Source organism: Sturnira hondurensis, unplaced genomic scaffold, assembly GCF_014824575.4.
Source record: "Sturnira hondurensis isolate 20B ecotype Veracruz unplaced genomic scaffold, ASM1482457v3 Scaffold0005279, whole genome shotgun sequence".
Lineage (NCBI taxonomy): Eukaryota > Metazoa > Chordata > Mammalia > Chiroptera > Phyllostomidae > Sturnira > Sturnira hondurensis.
Genome location: NW_028077910.1, coordinates 11,008,687 through 11,036,015, shown reverse-complemented (window position 1 = coordinate 11,036,015; position 27,329 = coordinate 11,008,687). Strand labels below are relative to the sequence as shown.

The 27,329-nt window shown below is 31.5% G+C and overlaps 1 protein-coding gene across 1 annotated transcript in view; it reads right to left on the bottom strand.

The window, feature by feature from the left end:
• SI (sucrase-isomaltase) overlaps positions 1-27,329 on the bottom strand; it is an 83,927-nt gene that overhangs the window by 36,979 nt on the left and 19,619 nt on the right. The window contains exons 13-25 of the mRNA XM_037046709.1: positions 24,467-24,551; positions 21,135-21,252; positions 19,182-19,353; positions 16,978-17,094; positions 14,055-14,209; positions 13,118-13,202; positions 12,268-12,324; positions 11,283-11,407; positions 9,564-9,652; positions 7,836-7,885; positions 6,738-6,908; positions 5,564-5,719; positions 397-600 (exon numbers count right to left, since the gene is read on the bottom strand). Coding sequence (XP_036902604.1) covers positions 397-600; positions 5,564-5,719; positions 6,738-6,908; positions 7,836-7,885; positions 9,564-9,652; positions 11,283-11,407; positions 12,268-12,324; positions 13,118-13,202; positions 14,055-14,209; positions 16,978-17,094; positions 19,182-19,353; positions 21,135-21,252; positions 24,467-24,551 — 1,584 coding nt within the window. The remainder of the gene's footprint in view (positions 1-396; positions 601-5,563; positions 5,720-6,737; positions 6,909-7,835; positions 7,886-9,563; positions 9,653-11,282; positions 11,408-12,267; positions 12,325-13,117; positions 13,203-14,054; positions 14,210-16,977; positions 17,095-19,181; positions 19,354-21,134; positions 21,253-24,466; positions 24,552-27,329) is intronic.

Genomic DNA, 27,329 nt, shown 5'->3' with positions numbered 1-27,329 from the left:
ATGACTACTTAATTGGTGAAAAAAAATTTAGGTCACTATGCAAAAGTAATGAAAATAGTAAGCATACTGTTTCATTTTTTTGTTTACTTTAGTGTTATTACCAATACAATAGATTCGAAGTAATTTATCTATGTAGTATAATTTAAATATCTTTTAAGAAATTACCACTATATGTTGAATTATTCACAAATTCAGCAAAAATGAAGAGCTTTATTTATTGTGCACCTAGCCATGAGCTTTGTAAAGGAAAAAAAGCTTCATTTGTGTAAAATCAAAATGCTATCAATCCAATTAATAATCTTTAATATTACACTAAAGATCTAAGCATTGAATGTATTCAAAATCTCTCATCTTGACAAATAAGCCATGCAGTGGTGTTATTTATATGAAACATACCTTAAACTGCAGCATGTCATTTTTGTGATATTTCACTTCTACACGAAGATTTGAGATAGGATGAGAAAGACTCTGTCTTTGAACATTTGCAGTATTTTTCTTAAGGTCTGCTGTTATGCCCATTGAGGAATAGTTAACTGAAGTGACTGAGTAAGAGTTGTCATTTCTACGAAAGTAACATTCAGGTGCTTGGGATCCAGAAGTCTAAAAATGCAAAACATGTTTACTGTCAGAAGCTGTAAGCATTGTAATATTTGACAAAAAAAGATAGACATGTTTAATCACATGTTGTATAATTTCAGACATTATTGTTTAATGTAAAATGAAATTGCAGTCACAATGTAAAATATCTATTATGCTACCTAAGATACCATGTACTAAAATGTTATATATAATATTTACATTTTGATTCTAAAGATAGACCAGTAAAGCAGAAAGATTAAATCTCTATTTTTAATTCAGAAAATAGAATGATTGTATGTGTTTTGCAAAAATTAAGTATATTACTCATAATAACATTATTATCAATATTGGTAAAATCAACATTGTTATTTCTATAGTGGGGATAAAAATAATCTTGCTGTGCAATTTATGGAAAGAAAAACCTATAGGCATAATATTCAACAGATAAGTTTTCAAAAACTTGGTTTATCCAAGTAATATCTAAGTAATGTAAGTTAAAATGTACCTTTGAATAGGTTTTATTTTATTTTTTTTAATACTCAGGCCTGTTCTTCTCCACACATCTGTATGTTTTAGAAGTAGAGCAGTTACCACTTAGAACATTACCTAAGTGCTATATAATGTGCACTTTTTTGCACAAATTTTTGAGGGAAAAATAAGGATACCCATTATACATGGGTATAGTACTAGGTACTTAAAAACCATCTTTGCTTGTTTTTGATCACTTCAAAGCCTATGGTACACAAAGCGCAAAAGCAAACGCAGGGGACTTGCTGTGACAGCTGGTGGCCTAACCGGCCAACTTCAACCTCTTTGTGTCAGTAAACAAGTCCTCTAAGTCCCTAATGAAGAAAGAGTGGATGTTGTGGATGCAGTCAGTTGGTAATGATTTAACACCTACAAGCAGAACAGAAAAGCATCCTTCACCCAGGTTTGCAATTGAATCCTAAGATCATGGAACAGTGTCAAGAAGGAAGTGGCTGTGAAATCATTTAAAAATTGCAGCATCAGCAATGCTATAGATGGAACTGAGGACAACAAAATTTACTGGGATGAGGAAAGTGACTCGTCAGAAGATACAGGAAATGTAGAAATTGAAGAAGACAAGAATTCTGATATTGACAGTGACGAAGAGTTCTTCACCTACTATGATGTGTAAATATCACAAATTTGTTACTGGTACATACAATTTCTTGTACCTTGTATCTGTTCTTGTGTTTTGTAATTATGCATTACATAAAATTTCTTGTACCATAATATGTTAAAAAATAAATGCTAAAATTCCTTCATACTACAAAAACACATATCTAGATATTAATTAATTAATTAACTAGTTAATTCATCGATTGAATTAAATTAAAAATTAAAATGAAGATTTTTTTCCCTAAAAGTGTGGGAAACAAACATGGGTGTGTATTATCTGAGATTTTCAGATGACAGTAAAACAAAGGGAAACCTCAGAGCACTTGTGATATGATGCCAACTCTAAGTAAGCATGTGAAATTTGGTGAAGACGGGTATTTTGAGGAATCGGAGAGGCACTAAGAAGTTTTGGGTAAGATTTTTTTTCTAAATTAACAGTAATTTAGGAAGTATCAAGAACTTTATAACACGAAGCTTCAGGAAAAGTTTTTTTTTTTTAATGTTTTGTTTCCCACCAGATTAGGCAAACCAAGACTTCTTGCATAGAATAACTACCACCAGAGTAACCACACCATCCAAACAGTATTTATCGTTAGACCTTTGGTGTCTACACTTCCTTCCTTTACAAGCTTATTTCTTTTCTAAATCATCCACTTTCATGTAACATGATACCAAGGTCTCTCTTGCTTTCTTGTACTTAACTGCAAAAACAATCCTGGAAAACTGTCCTCTACCTTCTCAATACCTACAATTCTCTGGTTAAATATGGCTTGAGAAAGACACATCCATGCGGATTTATATAAACGTGAAAGTTAGAGTGGGTCTTAATGATGTAGTGAACTAGTATATTTCCCTAGTTCATTCACTGCCACACTGCCTTGGATGATCTTTTCCTTTCTTCCTCAACCACCAACAAATCTCTGTTCTCATGATCACCTAATGGTTTTTCATGTTATTTCAATATGCAAAAGAAAGCAATCAGAAAAAAAAATTGGAATGAAACTCATCTACCCACCCACCTCTTCACCTCCTGTTATAAGATACATGATGCTAAAATGCACTATTTTATTTGTGCATCCAATGCCAGGCTCCATGCCTCCTTTCCTACAAAGACATTTCTTCTGCAATTCTTAGCTCTCTTCTGCATCATTAATACTGCACCCATTATAGATTATGCTCCATGGCATACACCAATTTTATTCTGCCCATCTTTAAGAAAAAACTGCCACCTCACTAATTTCTCAAACGACTTACCCATTTTTTGTATGCTTTCTTTAGAGCAAAACATAAAAAGTTCACATACTCATCTGTCTACAAGTTGTCCCTTCAGTCTCACTCAAACCAGGCTTTTTTACTCTCAGCACTTTATCAATATTTCCTTTTTAAAATTTACCAAACACTTTCATGCTGCCAAATCCAAATTTCAGTTTCCAGTTTTTATCTTATTGACTTATTAGCGTAATTTGCACAATTGATTACTTTCTCTATCAGGAAATGTCTTGTTCACTTGGCTTCCGGGAACCAACATTTTCTTTGTTTCAACTTAATTATTTTGCTATTTTTTTCTCAATCTCTTTTCTGGTTTCTAATCATTTCCTGGACTATAAATGTTGGACTGACTTGGGGTTTAGGTTTGAACTCTTCCCTTTTTATCTAAGCTCATCCCTTCAATGATGTCACCCGTCGTGTGACTTTAAACAATGTGTGTACGCTGACTCCAAATTATACCCTAACTGTAATATGACATTTCTAATTTCTTTAGTTCAATTATCTCTCACAACTGGAAAGTTGCAGTTGGATTTCTATCAGGATTCTCACCTTAATTTGTCCAAAACATAACTCTTCCTCTCCAAGCCTTCCCCTACCATAGTTTTCCCAATCTCTATTAATATCAACTTAATTTTTCTAGTTGTTCAAACTAAAACTTCATTGTTTTTACTCTTCTCTTGTCTTCTCTCATATTCACATTTAACCAAGAATGAACTTTTTTGGTTTTATCTTAAAATATGCACAAAAGTCAATCAGTTATTACAAATTCTACCATTACCAACCTAGCTCAATCTACCAAAACTATCTTCCCTTGATTTTTGTGATAGCCTCTTTCCTGGTCTCCCTGCCTTGGTCCTATAACAGTTTATTCTCAACACAGAAGTCATTATGCTTCCATTAAGATAGGAGCTGAATCTTCTTACTTGTCTGTTCAAAACTAGTATTATTTTGTCTTGGAGTAAAAATCAGAATTCTAAAAACAGCCTAAGTTGTTGATCTCCATGATCTGTTTGAACATATCTGTATCATTCTCTTACTCCTTCTGTTTCAGAAGCATTGCCCCCCTTGCTGTTTGTACACTAGATCAAGTAGCTTCTTACTTCAGATGCATTTCAGGTGGATGTTTCTTCTTTCTGCAATGTCATCCCCCCTTCCTTTCCTTCATCTCTTTGAACAAATTTCACCCTTTTCAAAGAAATCTGCCCTGTGAAATCATTCAAATTATACCACTGGCATTTTCCCCTCCTTTTCTTTTTTTGGGGGGGGGATAATACTTGTCTAACATATACATACTATGTATTTGTTTCCTTTCATTAGAATATAAGCTCTATTAGGGAAGCAGGTTTTCTTTATTTTATTCACCTACAACAGTGCTTAGAATATAGTAGTTCTCAAGAAGTATTTGTTAAATGAATCAATGGGTAGACATCATGATCTATAGAAACATAAGGGAGTTTATCTGTACCTTACATTATCATATTTAATGGATTTCTGGTACCTGATATTAGGGCTTAACCATTACTTACTTGATCTAAGAATGTGTAAGGTATTATAATACTAATAGTTCTGGGAAAAGTACATTTTTTACATATTTTTATTAGAAGTAATTTTATTAGAAGTAATTCTGCCTTGGAATCCAATCTTTAGATTTGTTTTGATAATAGAAGTGAGTGTGCACTGAATGAAATGGGAATGGGTTTGAACATGAATGAAGAGCTACAATTGAAAGAGAAGATATTGAAGATGAAAAAATACATCATTATGCAGTTTTTAATGATTTCAGAAATCCTTCTCCTACTCACTCTGTTCTTTAATTCTTCCATAAACTTTCTTAATGGTGAGGATTAGGCTGTTTTATCAAACATTAGAGATGAATGGGGACTTTTTCTGTGGTGGGAGAGATTGTCATATTTCCTCATATAAATGCAGACATACCTGGGAAGTTACTGGCATGAGTGTTTTAACTATCACCAGTCATATAACACATGATTTTAATTTCTTGATTATACAAAATAAAGGTTTTTACTGAGAAAATCTAGTGATATTGCCTAAACACAGAAATTGAAACATAAGAATAACAAAATTTATTGAGTCAGTCAGGGGACTGACTCTTCCTTTATTCCTTCCTGTCAAAATGTCTGCCTTCAATAAGTGTCTCCCTCTTGTCGAAAGAATAACCAAAACAACTGCTCAGAACTGATCACTTCTTAGTGGAACGGACATAGCCCACCAATTTCAGAAGTTTCAACTTGAGAAAATGTTTTTGAAAGACTGCCCCCTACTGGCATGATATCTTGTTTAACTAACAAATGCACCACTATTTTACTAAATAAAGTAACATAATACAAAGTGCCCGAAAAGCAACTTACACTTCCATTTAGTCTCTCATTTACTAAGTTAAGTACGGGAATTAAGATAAAGATAAATTTTCTATCAGAAGTTGTAATTTAAAATTCCAAATGCTTAACTAGATAAATTTAGTTTATACATTATAGAATTAAAATTATAAAATGTAAAGATTAAATTGTAATGCTTCTGTGAAAGCCGTAAAATGAATCATAATTCTTATTACCGTTTGCCATAAACAGCCACGTTCTTCACAGGTTCTCTGGGTTGGAGGATTTAAATCTGGATAACAATCAAACCTTTCATTTTCTGAGAAAACTTGATTCCATTGAACGGTAAAGCTTCTTCCAAGGTAAAACTTTAGATTGTAAATTACGAGGCTCTTTAAAGACAAAGAAAATGTTAAAGGATATTTCTGACCATTGTACAATAGAAAAATACATAACAGTTATAAAATGTGGCAACTATAGCAATTCTTCAAATCAAGTCACAAATATTTATAATATAATGCTTAAATAATGGAATAGAAAGGAGAAAATATGTTATGCCACTGAAATGGCTAGAACCTCAAAACAGTAAACTATGGGAATTGTAGAACATTGATGTAATGCATTATCTTTTTAAACATATTTTATTTATTTATCTTTAGACGGGAAGAGAGGAGAGAGGGAGAGAAATATCAATGCATGGTTGCTTCTCATGTGTTCTCTGCTGGGAACTGGCCTGCAACCCAGGCATGTGCCCTGACTGGGAATCAAACCGTGATCACAGTCCCATGCTCAATCCACTGAGCAACACCAGCCAGGGCTATTTATTTATTTTTTAGAGAGAAGGGAAGGGAAGGAGGAAAGAGAGGGGGAGAAACATCAATGCTAGATTGCCTTTCATGTGTCCCATACTGGAGACCCAGCCTGTAACCCAGGCATGTGCTTTAACTGAAAATCAAACTGGCAACCCTTTGGTTCACAAGCCTGAGCTCAGTCCAGTGAGCTACACCAGCCAGGTATTATCTTTATATCCAGGTATGAGTTCAATTAAATTCTCAGTTTTGCCATTTAATGCTCCTGAGTCTTGTGAAAAATTGCCTGTCCTCAACTCCCGTCCCCCTTTAAATGCGATAGTTACATCTTCTAAACCACCAAACAAAAATACATAGTATACATGATTGCTATCAATGACAAAAATTAAACAGGAAGAAGTAGCAAGAAGTCTTATTATTAATATCTAAGTATAAATTGAAATGACTAAAAATGGACTATTGGCAGCACATGGACAAGAACAAAAAGAAAGACATGTCATAAAAAATAATCACAGAATCAAGAGCCTGAACAGTTATGTAATATTTAATGTTAAATGTGAGAGCACACAACAGCTATAATACTTTAAAAGATTGTATTTACCTGGTTGGAAGCATGGTAAGTGAAACTGGAGTGAGTTTGCGTCGCTTGATTATTTTCCGCTACTTTAACTTCTGTAACAGAATCTGGGAGCCCAAGGATTTTAATAGTCTCAAATGCTAAAGCAGTTCCTGCTGGATAGGATGACTGTGTGCATGTGATATCTAATTGGTTCTGAAAAAGAATATAAAGTTATATATTACGTAGGTCTTTGGATACAAAATTGAAATAACAATGCAATTGTGAAATAGGAAAAGAAACAATCATCTGTCTTTGAATTCCCACCAGCTCTCCATATCCAAGTAGCATGTGTAAATATACTCATTAGTAACTATTTTTGATTTTTTTGTACAAATGCCATAGGATTTACTACAAAGATCACCTAAATTATTAATGATGCAACTCATATATATATTTCCTCATTCTCGCCTTAACTGATGAAGAATGACTTAGCTTTAGCAAAAAAGAATATATAAAGAAACCCTACATATACAAAAAAATTGCTATTGATTATTCAAAGTTTAACCTTGTTCAAAGATTTTTCATCCTCATTTCCAACTGATGACAATTATTGCAGTGACTGACATATTAAAACATATTCAGATAAGTTGAGATTAGTTTCCTAGGGCATGTTTCTTCAACATAACACTTAAGAAGTTACTAAAATTTTAGTGAATCTATTTCATCATCATTAACTCATCTACTACATTTAAAAAAAATTGTGTATTTATTTTTTAGAGAGAGGAAGGGAGAGAGAAAGAGAGGGACAGAAATACCAGTGTGTGGTTGCACCTTGTGTGCCCCCCACTGGGAACTTGGCCTGCAACCCAGGCATGTGCCCTGACTGGGAATTAAACCAGTGACCCCTTGATTCTCAGGCCAGCACTCAACCACTGAACCATGCCAACGAGGGCCCATCTGTGATATTTAAATATTAAAATTTAACCAAAATTTTTTATGATTTAATAATTTAATGATTTTTTCATTTGTTTTCATTGAATCTGGAGGGAAATATCAACATATTTCAAAACATCCATAATAAAGGTAAAATCCAGACATTAATGAGGTATATATTTAACTGTGTTCAATGTGAATGCTTACATTAGAAGCAGCAAATGTGTACAAAATGTAGGTGCCAGTTTCTATGGTATCTGAAATAGAAAAAGTAGTTATTAAATCAGAATGCAATGTTAATTCTCTGCTCTATTTTTAGTTATATAACATAAGAATTTTGAAAAAATAGTAGTTAATAATAAAGCAAATTATACAGACTGTCTTTTAAATTAACTTTTTAATTACCTCTAAATAAAATAACATTGGTAGTATATTTTCTCAGTAAGTAAAGGTAATAAATACATATTCATCTAGTTTAATGTATAAAGACAGCTAAAATATTTATGGAAATTCAAAGAACACAAAAATTATAGTAAAATATACATTATCCTACATTAATTGTTTTGAACAATATTTCATCTTCCTAGTAAAGCATGTGCCATTCAGTTTATCATCAGAAGATACAGTACACTGCAATTTTAGTTCACATCTTTTAACTTTTTTTATTATTTGAAGAAAAAGTGAATCTGAAGACATGTTAAAAATTGAAATAAACTCCAATAAGGAAAAAAGAAGGTAATGATTTTGTGCACCAGAGATATAATTAAACTTCTTGTCAACATGTTTTTTAGCAGAAAAACTTAAAATTATGACCACAATAATTTTAAAGAAGCCAAGGGAACATAACAAGAGGATTCTAAGATTAATATACAATTTTCTCAACAACTTTAATTTACTTAAAATTTTATTCCTAGAAAACATGATTAGAATCATAGCCTGAATTGTATATCATTTTATTGTTCACATATTTACTTACAAATAGATTATTTATAAAATTCTGATTTTATCTTTTCAAAGCAGGTAATTATATAGATACCATATTAGTTGACTGATTAAATCACATTTTTGTATTTTTAATCATCTTCTTACAGAAAAGTAAATTATCAATCTCAAGTTTTATGAGTTGAAAATGAAATATATTTGGAATATTTATATCATTAAAGATAGAAGAATAACCTTAAAATCAAGTTCCATATGAGAGTAATTATCATATACTAATTAAAATATGAGAGTAAATATACATATTAAATATACATATACATATTAAAATATGAGAGTAATTATCATATACTAATTAAAACTGAGCAGGATATTTTATGTATGGAATGATTATTGCAAAAATTGGCTCTTCTTTATTCTCTTGGTTTATTGAATTCTCTAGTTTGGGCTCAAGAAATAAAATTAAAGAGAATAATTAAACAAATTTATGTCATAATATTATTAGTAAATATTTTGCATTAAGTAAAACTTTAAATGTTGGTTTTCTTTCATTTTTTACAGTAACAAAATTTTATTTGAACCACTACATCATGTAATACCATTGAAAATATGATGCATTTTGTACATCAGTAAATTTAACTATTTTAATAAAAATGATAATGTGACAAATTACACTTGTCAAAAGACTTTTATAAGAAACCACTACATAAATAAATATTGTAATTAAAATATAATTTAAATAAAAAGTTAAATTTTATAAAGTAACCTAGAACCCTAAAATAGATTTAACAACAGAAATTAAAAATTAAAACTTGTAACATTTGTTAAATGGATACAACTTCATATGAATAAAGCCAAAACTTCCCATATTCAGAATGAATATTTATTTATTTATTTGTTTGTTTGTTTATTTTTATTTAATTCCTGTTCAAGTACAGTTTTCTGTCTTATATTCCCAGAATGAATATTTAAAAGCATATCTCCTTTCAGACTCACCTTTAGTTTCTCCATCATCCCAGAAGAAGTCTCCTTTCGCTTTGTTATCCTCATCTAATGCAACTATAAGTCCTAAAGGGTTCTTCCGGCTGTCAAGTAAGTTTATGTGCATATATGATTAAAATAAATTTATAATAGTAAAAGTTCCTATAAAGAGGAACTTTGGATCAAACTAATGGATTTGTAACATTCTGCATTCATATGAAAATATTTTAAAATTCATATTCATATATACTAATAATTTTTCAATGACAAATAATTTATATGCTTAGAATATAAATGAAAGAAATACATATACATACAAAATTTCTTGGAGGCTAGGACACCAACACTTTTTAAACAGTATAATAACATTTCAATTAAAATGAGAAAAAATAAATATCTATGAATGCTCATAACATCTTGTATTTGCCACATATCAATTAATCCTAAATTGCAGTGTATTAGGTAAGGCTACATCTTATATACAAAATAATGAAAAGTCAAGTGTAGCATTTTTTAATGTTTCATGAGATCTCTAATACTCTTAGAAATGAAGCTAATTCTACTATGAGAAATGAAAAATGTGATTACTAAATATTTTTCTTAGCTACATATTACTTTAGGTTTTTTAACCTAAAATAGTACCCCTGAAACTTTAGTCTAAGCAATTGCTCTCTACAGAACATGCTCCTTGCAGATCACACTCACTGAAGTGTTTGTTTCTCTTGTTTAATACAGCTCTAGGGTATATCCCACTTTTTTTCCAAGCACGTAAACATGAAACAGTGACAGTATTGAAGTTAGCAATTTAAAATGCAAAAATAATTAATTTACGAACATCCATGCACTCAGTCATTCATTCATTCAGTTGATCCTTTAACAACTATTCAGAGAAAACACAGTGCCAGGCTGTTATGGGCCAGTCACTGTTATTGATCTGGGTACTCAAGAATTCAAGTCCAGCCCCTGCCTTAGTGGAGTTTATAGTCTAGATAAGTGAACACACTACATTCAAGAAAAATTAAACAATATGGCTCTGGATTTTCTTAATGTTATGAAGAAATAAAGCCGAGTAAGGAATGGTGAGTACTATATGTTGGAGTGTTGCAGAATATGTGGAAATTTGTGAGTTAAATATGACACCTCTGCACCCCTGTGCCTAGAACAAATGCTGCCAGATGAGGCTGCAGAATTTTCAAGTTTCTCCTCTTTTTTCTATATATTTCTATAATTCAATCTTATTAAATATTTAGTTACTATCTTTTAATTTACCTAAGTAGAACTATCTACCTCATTTACCAACTTAAAAGTAAAACATTTAAGCAGAAAAAAACCCACGTTGTGACATTCATGTATTGACAATCCAAATGTTTAATAACTGACAGTAATATCAAGTAGAGAATTTATCATTTCAATTATTATGAATAATAATTTTATTATATTTTAGTATGAATTTAATGTGTGTAACTTTAATTACACATACTCAATTAAGAATGTCAGTACATTTTTAACTCAGAAAATATAATTATAAGATAATAATGCTTATTGTATATCAATAAATTTATATTAATTTACATAATTTGAATCTTCTTTTTATAACCATGATGGCTATATTTAAGAATTGCTTCCATATTTCAAACATCTTCTAGTAAATAATGGAATATTAATCTTTGATGCTGAAAAATACGAAATATTAAAATTATATTTGAGATTTTAGTTTATTAGCCTTCATTTTACCTTGCAGTGGTAGTTACATCAGGTTGTTGAGTGGGTATGATATAACCTCCTCTAAGGTGTAATCCTATTTTGTCTGCTGGAAGATACATAGTAACACGCTGTTTTCTCCATGTTCTTTTTGCACCCTAAATTTTGGAAGTTAAGAAGATTTTTTTTTATTAATAGTAAAGACTTTAAACCCCAAGTTCCAACCATTACAATTTATACACAGATATAATTTTTATTATGAGAAAGTAATTCACATCATCTATAAGTAAATATTCTTCTGTAATTTAAGGGAAAAATTTTTCAGTTTGCTAATCAAATAGGGGAAATATTAGTTTATTTTCTCAAAAATTAACATAGAAAAATCTATTTTTTCTATGGTAGTTAACAATATTATTAATTAACCATATTTTTCTTTGTTTTGTTTTATAGTTAAGTATGTTTCTAAAAAGATGTTTTTTTAAGAATCTAGATTCCTATAAAAATAAAGGTTATGCTTAGCAAATATAAGTGATATGAAAAATAATGTCTTTTAAAATAAACACATCTTAAAATGTCTTGTGCTGCTATGTTACCTTTTTGAAGTTGATATAAAAAGCTTTCTCAAATATTTAAATGTACTGTGTGAAAACAAATGTTTAATATTAGCTCAATATTCATTATTCTGGCCATAAGTTAAATATATAAAATAAGAAAAGTACTAAACATCACTACACCTCTCTAAAATTACTCCAGACCTTTTATTTTCATAATTTGAAAATGAATAATATAACACTTTATTTAATAAGTATAACTTCATATCAATCATGAGCAAGATGATATACTTGCTGATTTGCAAAGAATGAAGACATTGTATACATTATTCAAATGTGTAATTATTCATTTTTTCATAATAATGCCAGAAATACTGGAAATAGTTATGTTGTTTGGAGTTAAGTTTCCATGTAAAGATGTTTCACAGTAATACTTGTTAACCTACTATTATATTAAGGTTACTTACAGTTTCATAATCATACCAAACAGCATTAGGGATGTATGCACTCACTGTATCTGCTCCCTATAATAAAGCAAGATAATTTATATTTATATGACACATAATTTATATATATTAAAGCAATATATATATATTACTTTAATACTTCACAGAAAAATTATATCAAATATTAATTTGGGTATTCATAAAAAGTGTAGAAAGCTTCTGTTACATTGTTAAACTCTAATATGTTCTATAAGTAATAATCAGAAAGCTATTTTACTAGTTTTAGACAACATTATAATATAAAATATACCAAAAGCAAAGATGAAATTAATTGAAGTGGCAATCAAAATAATGCATGCATGAACTTGCACTATTATATTCTACATGGTAATTGTGAATGGAAACATATTCACTTCTGTATATTTCCATGGGTATTAAAACACTTAAATAATAGGTAAAAAACAAATTATTTTACCATTGTTTCAACATTTTCATCTAATCAGCTAATTCTCACGTTCCCCTTTATTTACAACTTAGAAAAATTTCATTGTCTATGTATACTTAAATGGTTTAATTATTATTACTATAAGATTTGATTTCCATTCCATAAATCAATGATTTTTTTCTGAAAAATGTTTTAGGAAATTTTGTTTTTCCTAGTTATACACTATGTACTTGAAAAGCATAAATCTACTTAATATTTTTGTAATTTTTCAAAAACTTCTACAATTTAGAATTCATATTTATCAGGTTGAAACAAGTTATTGAGTAACATCTATTATGAAGACATTTTGTAATTTTGTGTAGATTTGGTAGATTTTGTTACATAAGCTTCCCTTGAACAATAAATTTATTAAATTTTATGACGTACCTGTGTTAGGACAGGGGTAATGAGTAACGAGGGGCCCCATAAGAACTGAGTGTCCTCAGTCCAGCTATTTGTATCATCATAAAACCTAAGAACAATGACAATGTTTACAATGTGATGATAAAAAGTTTATCCAAATTCCTTCTTTGGTTTATCTTTTCAATTTTTTTTCTTGTGATTGATTATTAGCTTTAATTTTACTTTTTTCATATGATACTTTGAATCTGCATTCCTTACATCTTTATAGCTCATCTGATGCTGGGAAGGAAAGAAAAAAGAAAGGAAAGAAGGAAGGAAAGACAGGAGAGAGGGAAGAAAGGTGGCACTAGAAAACAGTTCATTTGAGATTCCAAAACAATCCATTTACCATATATGATAAGGTTCCTTTTTATCTGCAATAAATAGCTATTCTGGTTAATTCATCCTCTTCTGTAAGATGGATTTACAAAGTACTAAATTTTTTTGAACCCCATTTCCTTCCCTTTAATTTTTTTCATTATTAATTCCCATTTTAACTTGGATTTGAAAAGATTTTTAGTAATTTCTTGAGAAAAGGTCCTGTTTTTGTCAAGGCATACAAAGACAAGCACGATTTGTAATTTTCACTATATTATTTTTGATCTATATTTAGATGAGTTTCACAATGTACTTGTATGCATATTTTCAATAATTGTATATTTATTCTTGTTTACTGATATAATTTCCCTAATACACTCTCTATACCTTTCACTTTCTAAATTCTATTCAGAACTCATATTTCTCAATTAATCTTGTCCAATCACCAAATTAATTATATTTAATAAAGTCATTCTACAGTTCATCAAACCATCAATGTGAATGTAAAAATAATCTTGATTTATCTCCATTAATCTGTTCATATATTTAATATATATGCAATTATAATTAGAAAGATATTCAAGTTCTTGAGCATAGTACTCACTCATGAAGAAGTGGCCTTGCTACTGTTTCTCCAAACTTATGGGCTTTATAAAACAGAGTATAGAGGTAAGGTAATAAAGTGTAGCGAATTTGCAAATAGTGCCTTGATGAATTAACCAAAAGAGAATTTTGTCCAAAAAATGCTGGATCTTGATGCTATGGGATAAAAAAAGAAACTGAAATGAGAAAGCTAAAATATGAATGAAAACTAAAATAGAAACATTTAATCTATTTTTTGAGATGCCAATTGTATACATTTTAGCTGGTTTATGAAAGTTGAAATTACTTCAATTTCATCCTCAAAGTATATGAACTTTCTAGTTTTTATATTTTATTGGGATATTTTCATTTATTTTTGCAGACATCAGTCGATATTATTTATTTAGTCCAAACACATTCAAAATGGAAACTGAAAGAATATTTCCCACCTGAAACAGTTACACTAGATTCTACTAACATATAATGCGCAACACATCATACCCGTTGTCTCCTATACCTGATAGAGCCAAGATGGTAAAGCCAATTTGGTGGTAATAATGTCATAAGAATAGGATACTTATTCTTATGACATTATGACATATCAAAAAATCAGCAAATAACAGTAAGGGTAGATGAATATTTTCACTCTGGCTCACTGGAAAGGGGCCACAATGTTAAAGGTCCATGGTACGGCAGGTGAACAATCACCATGTAAACTTCTCCATGTGATGTTTCAATGATGTGTTCATGGTATGTAGAGCCTGACATTCACAATGATATGTTTTGTTATGAGGATGTTGTTAACTTAAAATTTGTTTTAAAAGTAGATTTTTCTCATTTAAATACAGAGAAAATAAAAATATTTTAACGAGAAAATTTTTTAAATTTTGTATTGTTCAATTACAGTTTTTCCCATTTTCCCCATTACTCACCCCTGCCCTACCCACCTTCTACCTACCACATTCAATCCTCCTCGCACCCCTTGGCTTTGTTCATGGATCCTTTACACATAACCCTTCTTCTCCCCACGGTCTCCCTCCTTCCTCCCTTCTGGTTACTATCAAGTTGTTCTTTATTTCCATATCTCTGGTTCTATTTTGCTAGTTTGTTTGTTTTGTTGATTAGGTCCCACTTATAGGTGAGATCATATGGTATTTGTCTTTCACTACCTGCTTATTTCACTCAGCATAATGCTCTCCAGGTCTATCCCTGCTGTTGCAAAAGATAGAAATTCCTTTTTTCTTCCTGCTGTGTTAACAAAGAATTTTTCACCCAATTTTTTTCTGGTAGATTAAATTAATGGCTCGAATTTTCCTTCTTCCCAGTAACCACACCTTTCTATGTAGCTTTGCAACCCCTGCAACTAATGATGGAGTATATACACTTATCTGTTTTCTGACTTTATGTTCAGCTATGTGACACTCTGGCCCACGTGACACATTCAAGTTAGGGCGTCAAATGCACTTGCCTCAGGACTTACTGCCTTGTGCCTTACCATTGCACATAGAAGAATAAGCCCAGGTGGTCTGCTGCCCAGAGATTCAAGAAACAGAGTTGTCTGGCCAACTTACATACTTGCACCTTGAAGGTTCGCCTTTCTGCCAAGCCTAGACTAGATCAGCTGACTCTTAGCCAAAAGGCAATTATGTGAGCAAATCTGCTTATATCTCCTGCTATGGGTATCAGAATTAAATAAGGGCACTGGCTATTGCCTCCCTGGACTCACTATCATGTTTTTTTTTTTTTTTTTAACCATAAAGCCATGTTTTCCTTTGGCTGCTCCCAGCTAATCAATCAGAAGCATGAGAATACTCTGCCAATGCTTAACTTTGCCTTGAGGACTCAAACACTAGGCAGACGGAAACTTTCTTAGAATTAGCAACTCTATGACTCCGATGTGTGACTCTTTCCATCAAATCTTCTTCCTTGCCTTCATCCCACCAGGTTCACACCTAATCATGATCTAAAGCCTCTCTTCACGTTTTTTCTTCCCCCTCTGCTCTACCCTACACAAGCGTTTCACCAATAAATGTCTAACATGTTTAATTCTGCTTTGGCATTTGCTTCTTTGGAGGATATAAGTAAACATAGAGTGTAATATAATTCATATCAGGAGCTCCCATGAACACAAATGTATTGAAAGCACAATTTAGATAGATTAGGAAGTTACTTATCTCCAATTAATACCTTTTACTTCTGTCCAATTATGCCTCTTTCAAGGTTAAATTCTGAAACGCTGTCCTTTTTCTCAAACAGAATTAAAGCCCTACATGTAGCCAGTATGTGAACAGTGAACAATTTCTCAACCACTATATACATAATTGAATTGATGGTTTACCCTAATTCCCCCATTTCCTCTGAAAAACAGGTCCATGGGAGCTCATGGCAGGAATTCTCAGGGCTGGTAGAATAGCTCAGTATGTCCCCCTGTACTTATGCTCCCACCAGTTCAGACGCATGTGCTTAAAAGTGTTATTGTATTTTTTTCAAACATGTCATTCCAGTTTGTTTATTATAGAAAGACTTTGGACTCAAACTGCTTTGAAAGTGGTTTTGGCTTTTAGTGTTTCTTAAATTAAACAAAAAGTGAAAAATCTTCAACAGTATATTACATATTTTATGAAAAAAATTACCTGATGCTTGTTAGAATCCGAAAATCAGACTAAAAAATCTTTGGCTTTAATTTAAACTATTGTGATATAACACAGTTCCATATGCTTTAGTTTTAAAAAAAAATATCTATGTTCCAATTACATTATCTTTCATGATTCCCTTATTTGAGCTTTTTGGTACGTACAAAATATTTATGGGCCTTGAGAAGAGGAGCTCTAACTCTTGTTCACAAATTGGGCTACAAAGTTTCAGACCCTATCTTCTATAGATACAAATTTAAGTACTTTGCTCAAAGTAGGATTATGTTTCATTTCAAAACAAGAGTCACTTACCACATATATATCCGAATTATGGTTTCTGGAAAATGGGTAGAAGGCCCCAAGTTGCATCCATCTTCTGCAGAGCTCTTCAGTGGTGTCAGCAATGAATCCACAGATGTCCGCTCCAATCTAAATGGCAAGCATTAAAGATTCTCACATTGTCCCATGCATCACACTTTTTGCCTCAATAGATTAATTTACAGTGCTTACAATTGTTTTGTTTTACTGTCTTCATATACTCTTCAATGTAGGTTATTTATTTTATATATTTGTTACATAAATGTCTCTAATTCCATATTTTACTCTCTTTTCTTCACCATCTCTTTTTCTATTTTAATTTTTCAATTTAAATTTTATTTATTTCATTGTCTTTAATATATATTGTCTTAGGCTTTTCTATTTTCTCCTTTGATCTAATAATTGTGAATCCAATGTATAATTACATTATTAAAATGTGTTATTCTTAAGTCCAAAACATCTCCAGTTTTTTTATTGCTAATATAATACTGTAGGAGTAAAACAGTAAAAAATGTTACCTGATATGTACTTAAGTAAAATTGCATATCTCTTTTTTCAAGGACCCTAGTGAAAACCATTATCCTCAATGTAGCATTTACTGTGTGCAAACATTTCTTTCTTTTTCCTAAATAGTATTTATGTATCTATAAACAATATACTAGTGTCATTTTCACAGCAATCAATTTTATAAAGATGGTACATTCTGGGCATCACACTGCTTTTCATTTTTTTCCCAAAGCTTTGTTTCTGTGATATTAAACTTTGTTAAGTGATTCTACTACTTCTCTGTTGTATAATATCCCATGCCTATAAACACTGATTCTATGAAATTTATATACATATTGCTTTGTGAATATTTAAGAAACTTGCTTTTTAATAATTTTATATGCAAATGTATAATATTCCCTGGTTTCTTGGAAATGTATGTTGTTTAATTAAAATCAGTTGTAACCATTTGTATGGACGGTGTCAGTGCATGACATTTCCAACAGCTTCATTTGCTTGCTAATTTCTGACTTTTAATTTTTGCTATCATATATATGTATATGAATGTATATTTCATTTTAGTTTATATTGGCACTTCTCTGATTTAATGTGGATTTCTGTTTTTATAGGATTGACCACAAATATCTTTTGCTAATTTTTAAAAATTATTTGTCCCTTCTGGAGATTCATAATAGGTATTTTAAACTAAATAGTAATAATTTTATTGTCTATGTATGTTGAAAATATAATTTCCCAGTAGGTGGAAGACTTTTTAACTTTAAAATAGTCTTTTGATGAACAAAAATTTTCATTTCATTGTAGTCAAATTTATGTTTCTTTATTTTTTGTACTCTGTGTGCTCTGTTTAAGAAATAATTATTAAGAAATAATTTCCCTACCCTCAAATCACAATTACCCACCTATATTTTCTTCTAAAATATTTGAAGTTTTACACACAGGTCTTAAATCACTCTGGGATTGATTTTTGTATATGGTCTGAAACACAAACCCATTTTATTTTATTTTGCCAGTGGATAATCAATAACCCATAGGAATAATTGATACTTTACTTTCTGATCTACACTGATAGTGTTATCATTTAACAAAATTTCATTAATGCATAGGCCTATGTCTTTTATCCATATTAATCTACTTAAAAATCTATAGTCAAGCATCATTGTTTTATATTACTGTTCATTTCATAGTGCCTAATATGAACATTGCATACTTTTTTTACTTGATATAAAGGGACTTACAAAATGTTTTATGTTTAGAATTACCAAGTATAAATTTTCTCTGCTTTTAAAAATTTTAAATGATCTCTGTCCTTATTTTTTTCAAATAGAGAAAAAAGGCTTTATTTTTTAACATAGACTAATAAAGTACTTTAATATATTTAGTCTTTAATTACTAATATATTTGGGTTTTCTTCCGACTGTTTTATTTGGTGCCTTTTATTTTTATGCCTTTTCTACATTTTATTTATATTGATATTTGTTTCGTGAATTATTTTGATTTGATTAAACTTTGTTTATTCAATTTTCTTGATGTTCTAGACATTACTTAGTCTTATTTTTCTCATAAACTCCCTAAGAGTAAATGGTGAATTTTATGTAACATACTTTTAATCATTTTACTACTAATCGTTAAGATATCACAACATTAAGTGTAATTAACAGCTTTTAGGAAAAACATTGCCGGAAACTGCTTACCAAAGGTATCCCAAACAAACCGAACTCCAGCATGCCTGGGATGGACCATTTCATTTGATCCCATGAAGCAGTGTTGTCTCCCAACCAATGTGCAGTATGCCTTCCGGACCCAGCAAAAGTTGACCGAGTGAGCATAAAGCTTCTCTTGTTGGGAAAAACTTTTTCTAAAGCTCTAAAGGTAAAATCAAATTAATATGTAAGATTTATTTTAAAATAATATTGATATTTAGAAACTCCAAAAATCTTAATTTCAAATGCTTATATTACATTTCCTAGAGCCAAGCCATAGTATTGGCAGCTATTTTATCAATGTTTTATGCAAAATTTATATTTAGCTATCAATATACTTATTTAAATATGTTCAGATCAAATACTGACAAAGGAAATCTTTTAAAAATGATTCAGAATATAAACGACTTCCTTTATAAAATTAAATAAATATGTAGTCTTTTTATCCATTCCATATTTGTTTTTAAAATACATGATTTTATTCATTGAGAATTTTTAATGTGAAATGTAGGAATCTGAACATTAATGCAGTACACATTTTTTTTGTGGAACGATTATTCTAATTATTTATTAATGTCTGCATTCTCAAGTATCCATAAGTAATGTTGGGATAAAATGTACATATTTAAGAAATATTTTATTTTGTTTCTAGAAATTCATTCCTCACAACTACTAAGATTATTCATCTCACTTGTACTGGTACCTGAGAATTATTCACCTTTTTTCCGTAAATGAGAAATAATCAGGAAAAGATACAAAACTTTAATTCAGTATATACAATTATCCAGACTAACTTAGTATATAATAGTATTTTCAGCTGGTTTTTTCTATTAGTACCTTGTAACACTGATTTATAGTGTTTTTTTAATAATTCACTCATTTGTATAATGTAATATGTAATGTTTCACCGAGTTTAAAAACTGAAAGAAACAAACATGGGTGCAAATAAAACATGGGTCTGAATTAAAACTAAATTGTAGTTGCTTAATTGTATAAACATAAAAACAATATTGAAACTAGGGTCTGGTTTTATAGATGATTACTTTGTAAATCTTTACACAAAGCTTGGAAAATAGTAGGCAATAAACACGATATTGTCACCTTCTTTGTTTTGTATTTTGTTCTTTTTTTATTGTTCAAGTACAATTGTCTTCATCTCCCCCCCATGAGTGCCCCCCACCCCAGCCATCCCCACCTCCCACCCTCAATCTTACCCCCTTTGGCTTTGTCCATGTGTCCTTTCTACATACACGTTCCTTGACAACCCTTTTCCCCCCATTATCCTCTTCCACCTCCTCTCTGGTTACTGTCAGTTTGTTCTTAATTTCAGTGTCTCTGGTTATATTTTGCTTACTTATGAATAACAAATACCATATGATCTCAGCTGTATGTGGAACTTAATCAACAAAACAAACAAGTAAGCCAAATGCATTGTGTTCTTTTTTTATATGCAGGTAACGCCTTGCATTAGAAAATTATATGGGAGATACAATATCAAAATTACATTTTAACTGAATCCCCTCTTTCTGAAAAATAATTAATGACTTATCTTAGAAGCACCATTCTTCCAATTGTAAAGTTTATGCTTAGGACGTGGGAATATAAGACAGAAAACTGTACTTGAACAAAAATTTAATTAAAAATAAAAAATAAAAAGGAACATGATTATGTTCAGAGATGGAAAACCCAGTCAAAAATTTTAAGAGGAATTTAAATCTATAATTTCAAAAAGAGCACAGTTAAATACACAGACTATGTTCTTTTTGATAACTAAGTTCCTAATTCATAAGTAATACTAAAACAGCTGATGTTTTTAATATCTTAAATTTTACCATGAACATTTTACCTTTCTTCTGCTGGCCATCTTTCAACTCTGTTAGTAAATTATCAAAGATATTTTAGGAAATAAATATAAAAGAATGTTCAGTATAAAACTGCACTTACTTCTCTGTGGCTATAGACATGCTGTACCCATAGAGGCTGTGAACATCATACTGCTTTCCCCAGTGCTGCACGGCATCCATGCAAATTGTCTTGGAGTACAGGAGTTTGTCAAGGATATCTTGGAGAAAATACGTAAGAGATGTTTTTAAAGAAATTCTTTGCTATTTTAAACTCTACAGCCCTAAGTTGCTCAGTTGGTTAAAGCTTTTTGTCCTGGTCTACCAAAACTACAGGATCTATCCTCTGTCAGGATAGATACAAAAAGCAACCAATGATGTATAAATAGGTAGAACAACAAGTCAGTGTCTCTCTCTCTCTCTCTTTCAAATCAATAAATTAAAATATTAGAGTTTATAATAAGAGATTTTTGCTGTGTGGAACTGTATAATCCTTAAATGGCATGTTATATAATATCATACTCAGTTAAAAAAACAATAAAAAATAATGACTTAAGCTAAGTTCCAAGTAGGTATTCACACTCCACTCCTATTGATTAATTATCAGATTTGCATTTTCATTAATAAATACTCTGCTCCCTAAGTCCAAAGGAAAAAATAACACAGACACTTGCATATACACATACATACATACACAGATTTGTATTATACATCAAGTAATTATAGATCCATTTTAAAGCTTTATAGTAGAATAGTTTCCTTAAATACGACCTAATTCTGACTCCCACTCCAGATGGAGGAGTAGGTAGATACACTTTGCCTTCTCACACAACCACAAGAAGAATTCTAACTAACCTCAAAATAAATAATACCCTAAACTTCAAAAAAAAAAAAAAAAGAAAAAGAAACCGCATGGAAATCCAACAACCAAAGATTTAAAGAGGCCACAGTCATCTAGGAGGTTGGGAGAGTAAGAGATGAGAACACACAGTTTGGCATGGAGAGGCAGCAGTGGCGGTGGGGTGGGTCCTCCTACATAAAAGTGTGGTAGATAAAAAGTGGAAGGGACACCTTGGGAGCCAGTGATCCCAGCCCGAGGACAGATTGCATAGCCCAGGGTTTCAGCACAGAAAAGAAAAAGCTCCATAACCTCTGGCTATAAAAACCAGAGGGGTTTTTAGTGGTAGAAGAAACTGCTGGTTTCTCGGGAGAGTTCATTTAAAGGGCCCACATGGACTCAGAATGCATGAAAACCCACCCAGTCTGGCATTCAGCATCAGGGCAACATCTGAAAGGGTGTCAGTCCCATAGGAGAGTGGGTGAAATGGTTGGAAATAGAGTGAGCGCCGGACACACCTTCAGAAACCAGGCAGTGATATGGTCCTTTCTCCAAGCCCTTCCCCAACACTGAGACACAGAGCATTTAAGGGGGTTACCCAGCTCTGGCAAATAACTAAGTCTTCACTCTATACAACTTAACAGGTGTGCTAAAGCAAGGACGCAGAGGAGCTGTACCTGATACACAGAAACAGACACAAGAAAGCTGCCAAATTGAGGAGACAAAGAAATATGGCCCAAATAAAACAAAAGAGCAAAACCCCAGGAAAAAAACAACAAAACAAAACTAAACTAAATGAAGCATAGAGAGCCAACCTATCAGTTGCAGAGTTCAAAACACTGGTGAACAGGATGCTCAGAGAATCCACTAAGTAGGGCAACAACATAGAGGAAGAAATGAAGGTTACATTACACTAAGTGAAATAAAGAAAAACCCACAAGGAACCAATAGTGAAGGGAAGGAAGCCAGGCTTTAATTTAAATCAATAATTTGGAACACAAGGAAAAAATAAACATTCAATCAGAACAAAAAGAACAAGAATTAAAAAAAAACCCACAAAAACAAACAAACAACAACAAAACCAAGAAAAGTATAAGAAGACTCTGGGACATCTCCAAAAGTGCCAACACCTGAATCATAGTGATGCCATAGGAGAAGAGGAACAACAAGAACTGAAAACTTATTTGAAAAAATAATGAAAGTAAACTTTCCTAATTTGGTGAAGGAAATGGACATACATGTCCTGGAAGAAGAAAGAATCCCAAACAAGTTGGATCCAAAGAGAACCACACCAAGACACATGATAATTAAAATGCTAAAGGTTAAAGATAAAGAGAGAATCCTACAAGCAGCATGAGGAAAGCAAAAAATTATCTACAAAGGATTCCCATAGACTATTAGGTGATTTGCCAAAAGAAACTTTGCTGGCAAGAAGGGACTGTCAAGAAGCATTCAAAGTGGTGAAAACAAGAACCTACAACCTAGATTACTCTATCCAGCAAAGCTATCATTTAGAATGGAAGGGCAGATAAAGTGCTTCCCAGACAAGGCAAAGCTAAAGGAGTTCATCCTCACCGAGCCCTCATTATGTGAAATGTTAAAGGGACTTATTTAAGAAAAAGAAGATCAAACTGCAAACATTAAAATGACTACTAACTCAGCAACTATCAACAAGTGAATTTAAAAAACAAATAAACAAATAAAAAACCTAGGCAAACAAGCAGAACAGGAACAGAATCATAGAAATGGAAATAATTTGGAGAGGTATTAGAAGGGATGGGGAAGGGGGAAAATGGAGGGAAAGGTGCAGGGGTTAAGAGGCATAATTGGTAGGTACAAATTAGACAGGGGGGGTTAAGAATAGTGTAGGAAATGGAATAGCCAAAGAACCTATCTGTAACTCATGGACATGAACTAATGGGGGCATTGCTGGAGGGAGGGGCATAGTAAGCTGAAGGGGGGCAAAAGGGGACGAATAAGAACAATTGTAATAGCATAACCAATACAACATTTTTAAACAATATAAAAACTATGACCTAACGCTATACATGTAGACCTGTCATACAATTACGAGTCATTCAAATCTTTGCTTTTCAGTTTTCTTATTGTGTTTTAATTTATAGGCATATATGATGCTGCAATAATTATTGTCATTTTTCTTCAGATGGCCTTATAGCTATGTATTCCCCTAAAAGCATATCATTTTCTTTGTGTGTTTGTTTTCATTTTACTCACATTTAATGATACAAAAGATGTTTTTAGAATATGTGTAATGAACTATTTTTACCAGGTACATTCTAACAACTACACAGATTAAAGTGCTCATGAAAAAAATCAGTCACTTAAATTATTATTTCAAATAAATTTGTCTTTTTTCATTAATTATACTATCACCAAAAATTAAAACTAAATCAATATGGTATGCAATATCAAAATTTAATATCTCCTTTCCTTCATCATAAATATTTTGGCCAAAAGTAAAAGCAGAAATATTGATTTCAGGGGCGCAAAATGTATCACACTTTGCAATTTAGAAATATATGCTAGAATTTACCCATCAGCAGTTAGAGGTAAGTAAATAACCAAGTGAAATTTACCAGGAGTAAAAGGTGGATAATTTAGTTTGTTCTCCTGGCAACCTTTCCGTGAACCTTCAATGAAACTCGAAACTTCATTCATGTCCTGAATGGATATAAAATAAACAATAACAGATTTGAAGTAATTATATTCTACTTGTTTGCAATTTTTTTTTGTCTAAGACAAACATGAAATTGTTTTACTCCTGGAAGACAGCTATAAGCACCAATCTAAAAACAAACTTGCTTATCTATACGTACTACTTGATTCTACCTTATGAACAAGCCATTATACTAGGAAAAATAATATTATTTGCTTTTACATGGATATAGAAAATAGGTAACAGGTATTTCAGATTCAGGAATTATATACAAGCAAATGCATTTCATTTATCTGGTTTTAATTATACATGTAAAACATTAGATACAAGTACTATACAACTGTCTTTCTAAAAACTGTATCACTCTTTCTAATGTGAGTCTATCACTGCACATATTTCAGTACATTTATTTATTCAACAGTTTGTTCATTTCAGCTGACATATATTTAGTCTATAAGATGTGCATTGTTATAGTGTGTTCATTGCAGCTGGCATTTATCTGATTTCTAAGATGTATATGCATTGTCAACAACGAGGCACAGCATTCTTTGTCTAGCCCACAACTTCTACACTCCCATGAGAGAATAAAAGTGAAAAAACCAAATAGCATTTTAGTATCCTAATAAAAACAGTAGGACTTGACTCCACCCCCTGAGGAGTCTCTGGGGACCACAGGGCAGGACAACCACAATGAGAGAACCAGTGACCTAAACATCTGTCCGAGACAGTGGTGAGGTAGTACGCTTGCTGATTCTCTTGCCATATAAACCTAGGCCCCAGACTTGTCTTGCCACTTATTAGTTCTGTGTCCATAACCAGTTAATTTTTTGTACTAAAAAGATAAAAGATCTAAAATCATATACCACACTACACAAGCTCAAGAACTACGTATTGATTTTTCCTTTTCTGATCATTGCATTGAAGGGTAGAATTCAATTGCATTGACTTCTGCACAGAGTAGGGCGAAAGTGAGTTCATAGCTGTGAGTGCACAAAACAGAGTTTTTCCTTGCATTATTAATAGTATTTATTAATTATTATATTATTTGTAACTGTTGCCCCAAACCTACTTTTGCCCCACCCTATGCCTTTTTCAGCCTTACTTCTCATATCTCTGTCGTGTCTGTTCTCACAAAGGCATCAGGCTCAGTCTAGTGAGTCTTATGAATGTTTTTTTCTTCAGAGAGTATGTTCTCTTCATTACTCTTCCCTTTTCTGGTCCACATCATTCCCAGGTGAATTAAAATGAGAAAAAGTGTGTTTCACAGAACACATTTCTCATTTTGGTATAGATTTTACAAAGTAAATGTTTCCATTTTCCAAATATTATTTTAACAGCCACATAAGGAAAATTATGTAGTTCTTTTAAAGTATATATTGAAGTTGTTCCATTAAAATAACCTAGACTATTATTATGTTCAATATTTTTCTCTGATAATTTAGTTCACATAATTTTTCAAAGTGATTTTAATATTAAAACTGAAAATTAAAAAAAAAAGTTTAGCATGAGATCTAAATTAGGTACCTAGTAAATTATAAAACTACTTATTAATTTCACTTAAAAACAAAATTTCATCTGTTAAATGACAATTATTTTACTGTGTATTCATTTTATCAGAAAAAAAATAATCGGAGGAAACTAAGAATTAAGGAAATAACTTTGTAGTAGGATTTGGCAATCATTCCAGGAAGTGCTTTCCACTGTGTATACATAATATAATGAATCCAGGGACACTTAGCAAGGTTTGAAGTCATACTAATTATCATGATGTGTTTTGTTTTATTAAGCGCTGACCAAAGTATTCCTACATCAGCATCCAAACCACTCTTGCTTTCTCAGATGCTCTTCCTCCTCCCTTCCCCTCCTTCCCTGGGGAAGAATCAGGTGTTCCAGTCTTGAAAGGATTTGGGGACTGGAGGATTCTCTCTACAGACCAGCCAGCCTCTCTTTTGCTGCTATTTAAGTGTCATTTATATTCCTAACTCCATTCTAATGGACTCAAATGGTTTCCTAAATAAGAGAATAAAAAGAAATGAAGAAACTTTTCATTTAAATTAAATAATACAACTGAAATTAGAACTAGAATAAAAAACAAAACTCAAGATTAAGTATGTTTTTTTTTTTAATTCTACCTGCTTCTAGGTATTATCATCATCATTTCACTGATTTTTTTTGTTAAATAAGTAAAGTTTCTTTACCTCATTCTACTACTATTAGGAGAATCCCGATGGTTATACTTAATCTTTCACTCAATCTCATGTTGTCCACAGAAAATGTAATTCCCCAGAACATACCTCATATATTGATGGTCTATCTTAACAAGTCAAGATAAAGACTTGTTAACTAAACAATGGTTTGAATTAATAAATATGTTAGTAACTAAAATAATGACCAAGTTAATACTGAGCCCTGAAAGAAAACAGGGATACCATGGGCCTAAACAGACAAAGAGAATCTGGCTAGCCCTAGGATACTCATTATCTCTCCTTTCAAAATTCTGAACCATTGTAATAACTATGAACAAAATCCCTGATGTTTCCTCTGTTTCCAGGTTTATTAGACTACATTTTTCTGAAAAATGGAATTCCAGGCTCATCAAGTAGTTTCATTCCCAAATGCAGTTATAATTTCCATGACAACAGACACTAAACCATTAACTATAATCAAGTATTATTCTATACAATAAACCTAGCAGCAGGTTATCAATAACTACAGACATAAAACTTCATCCAAGGAAACTTTTAAACATTAGTATATCCATTTAATAAATAGAACATTTATCC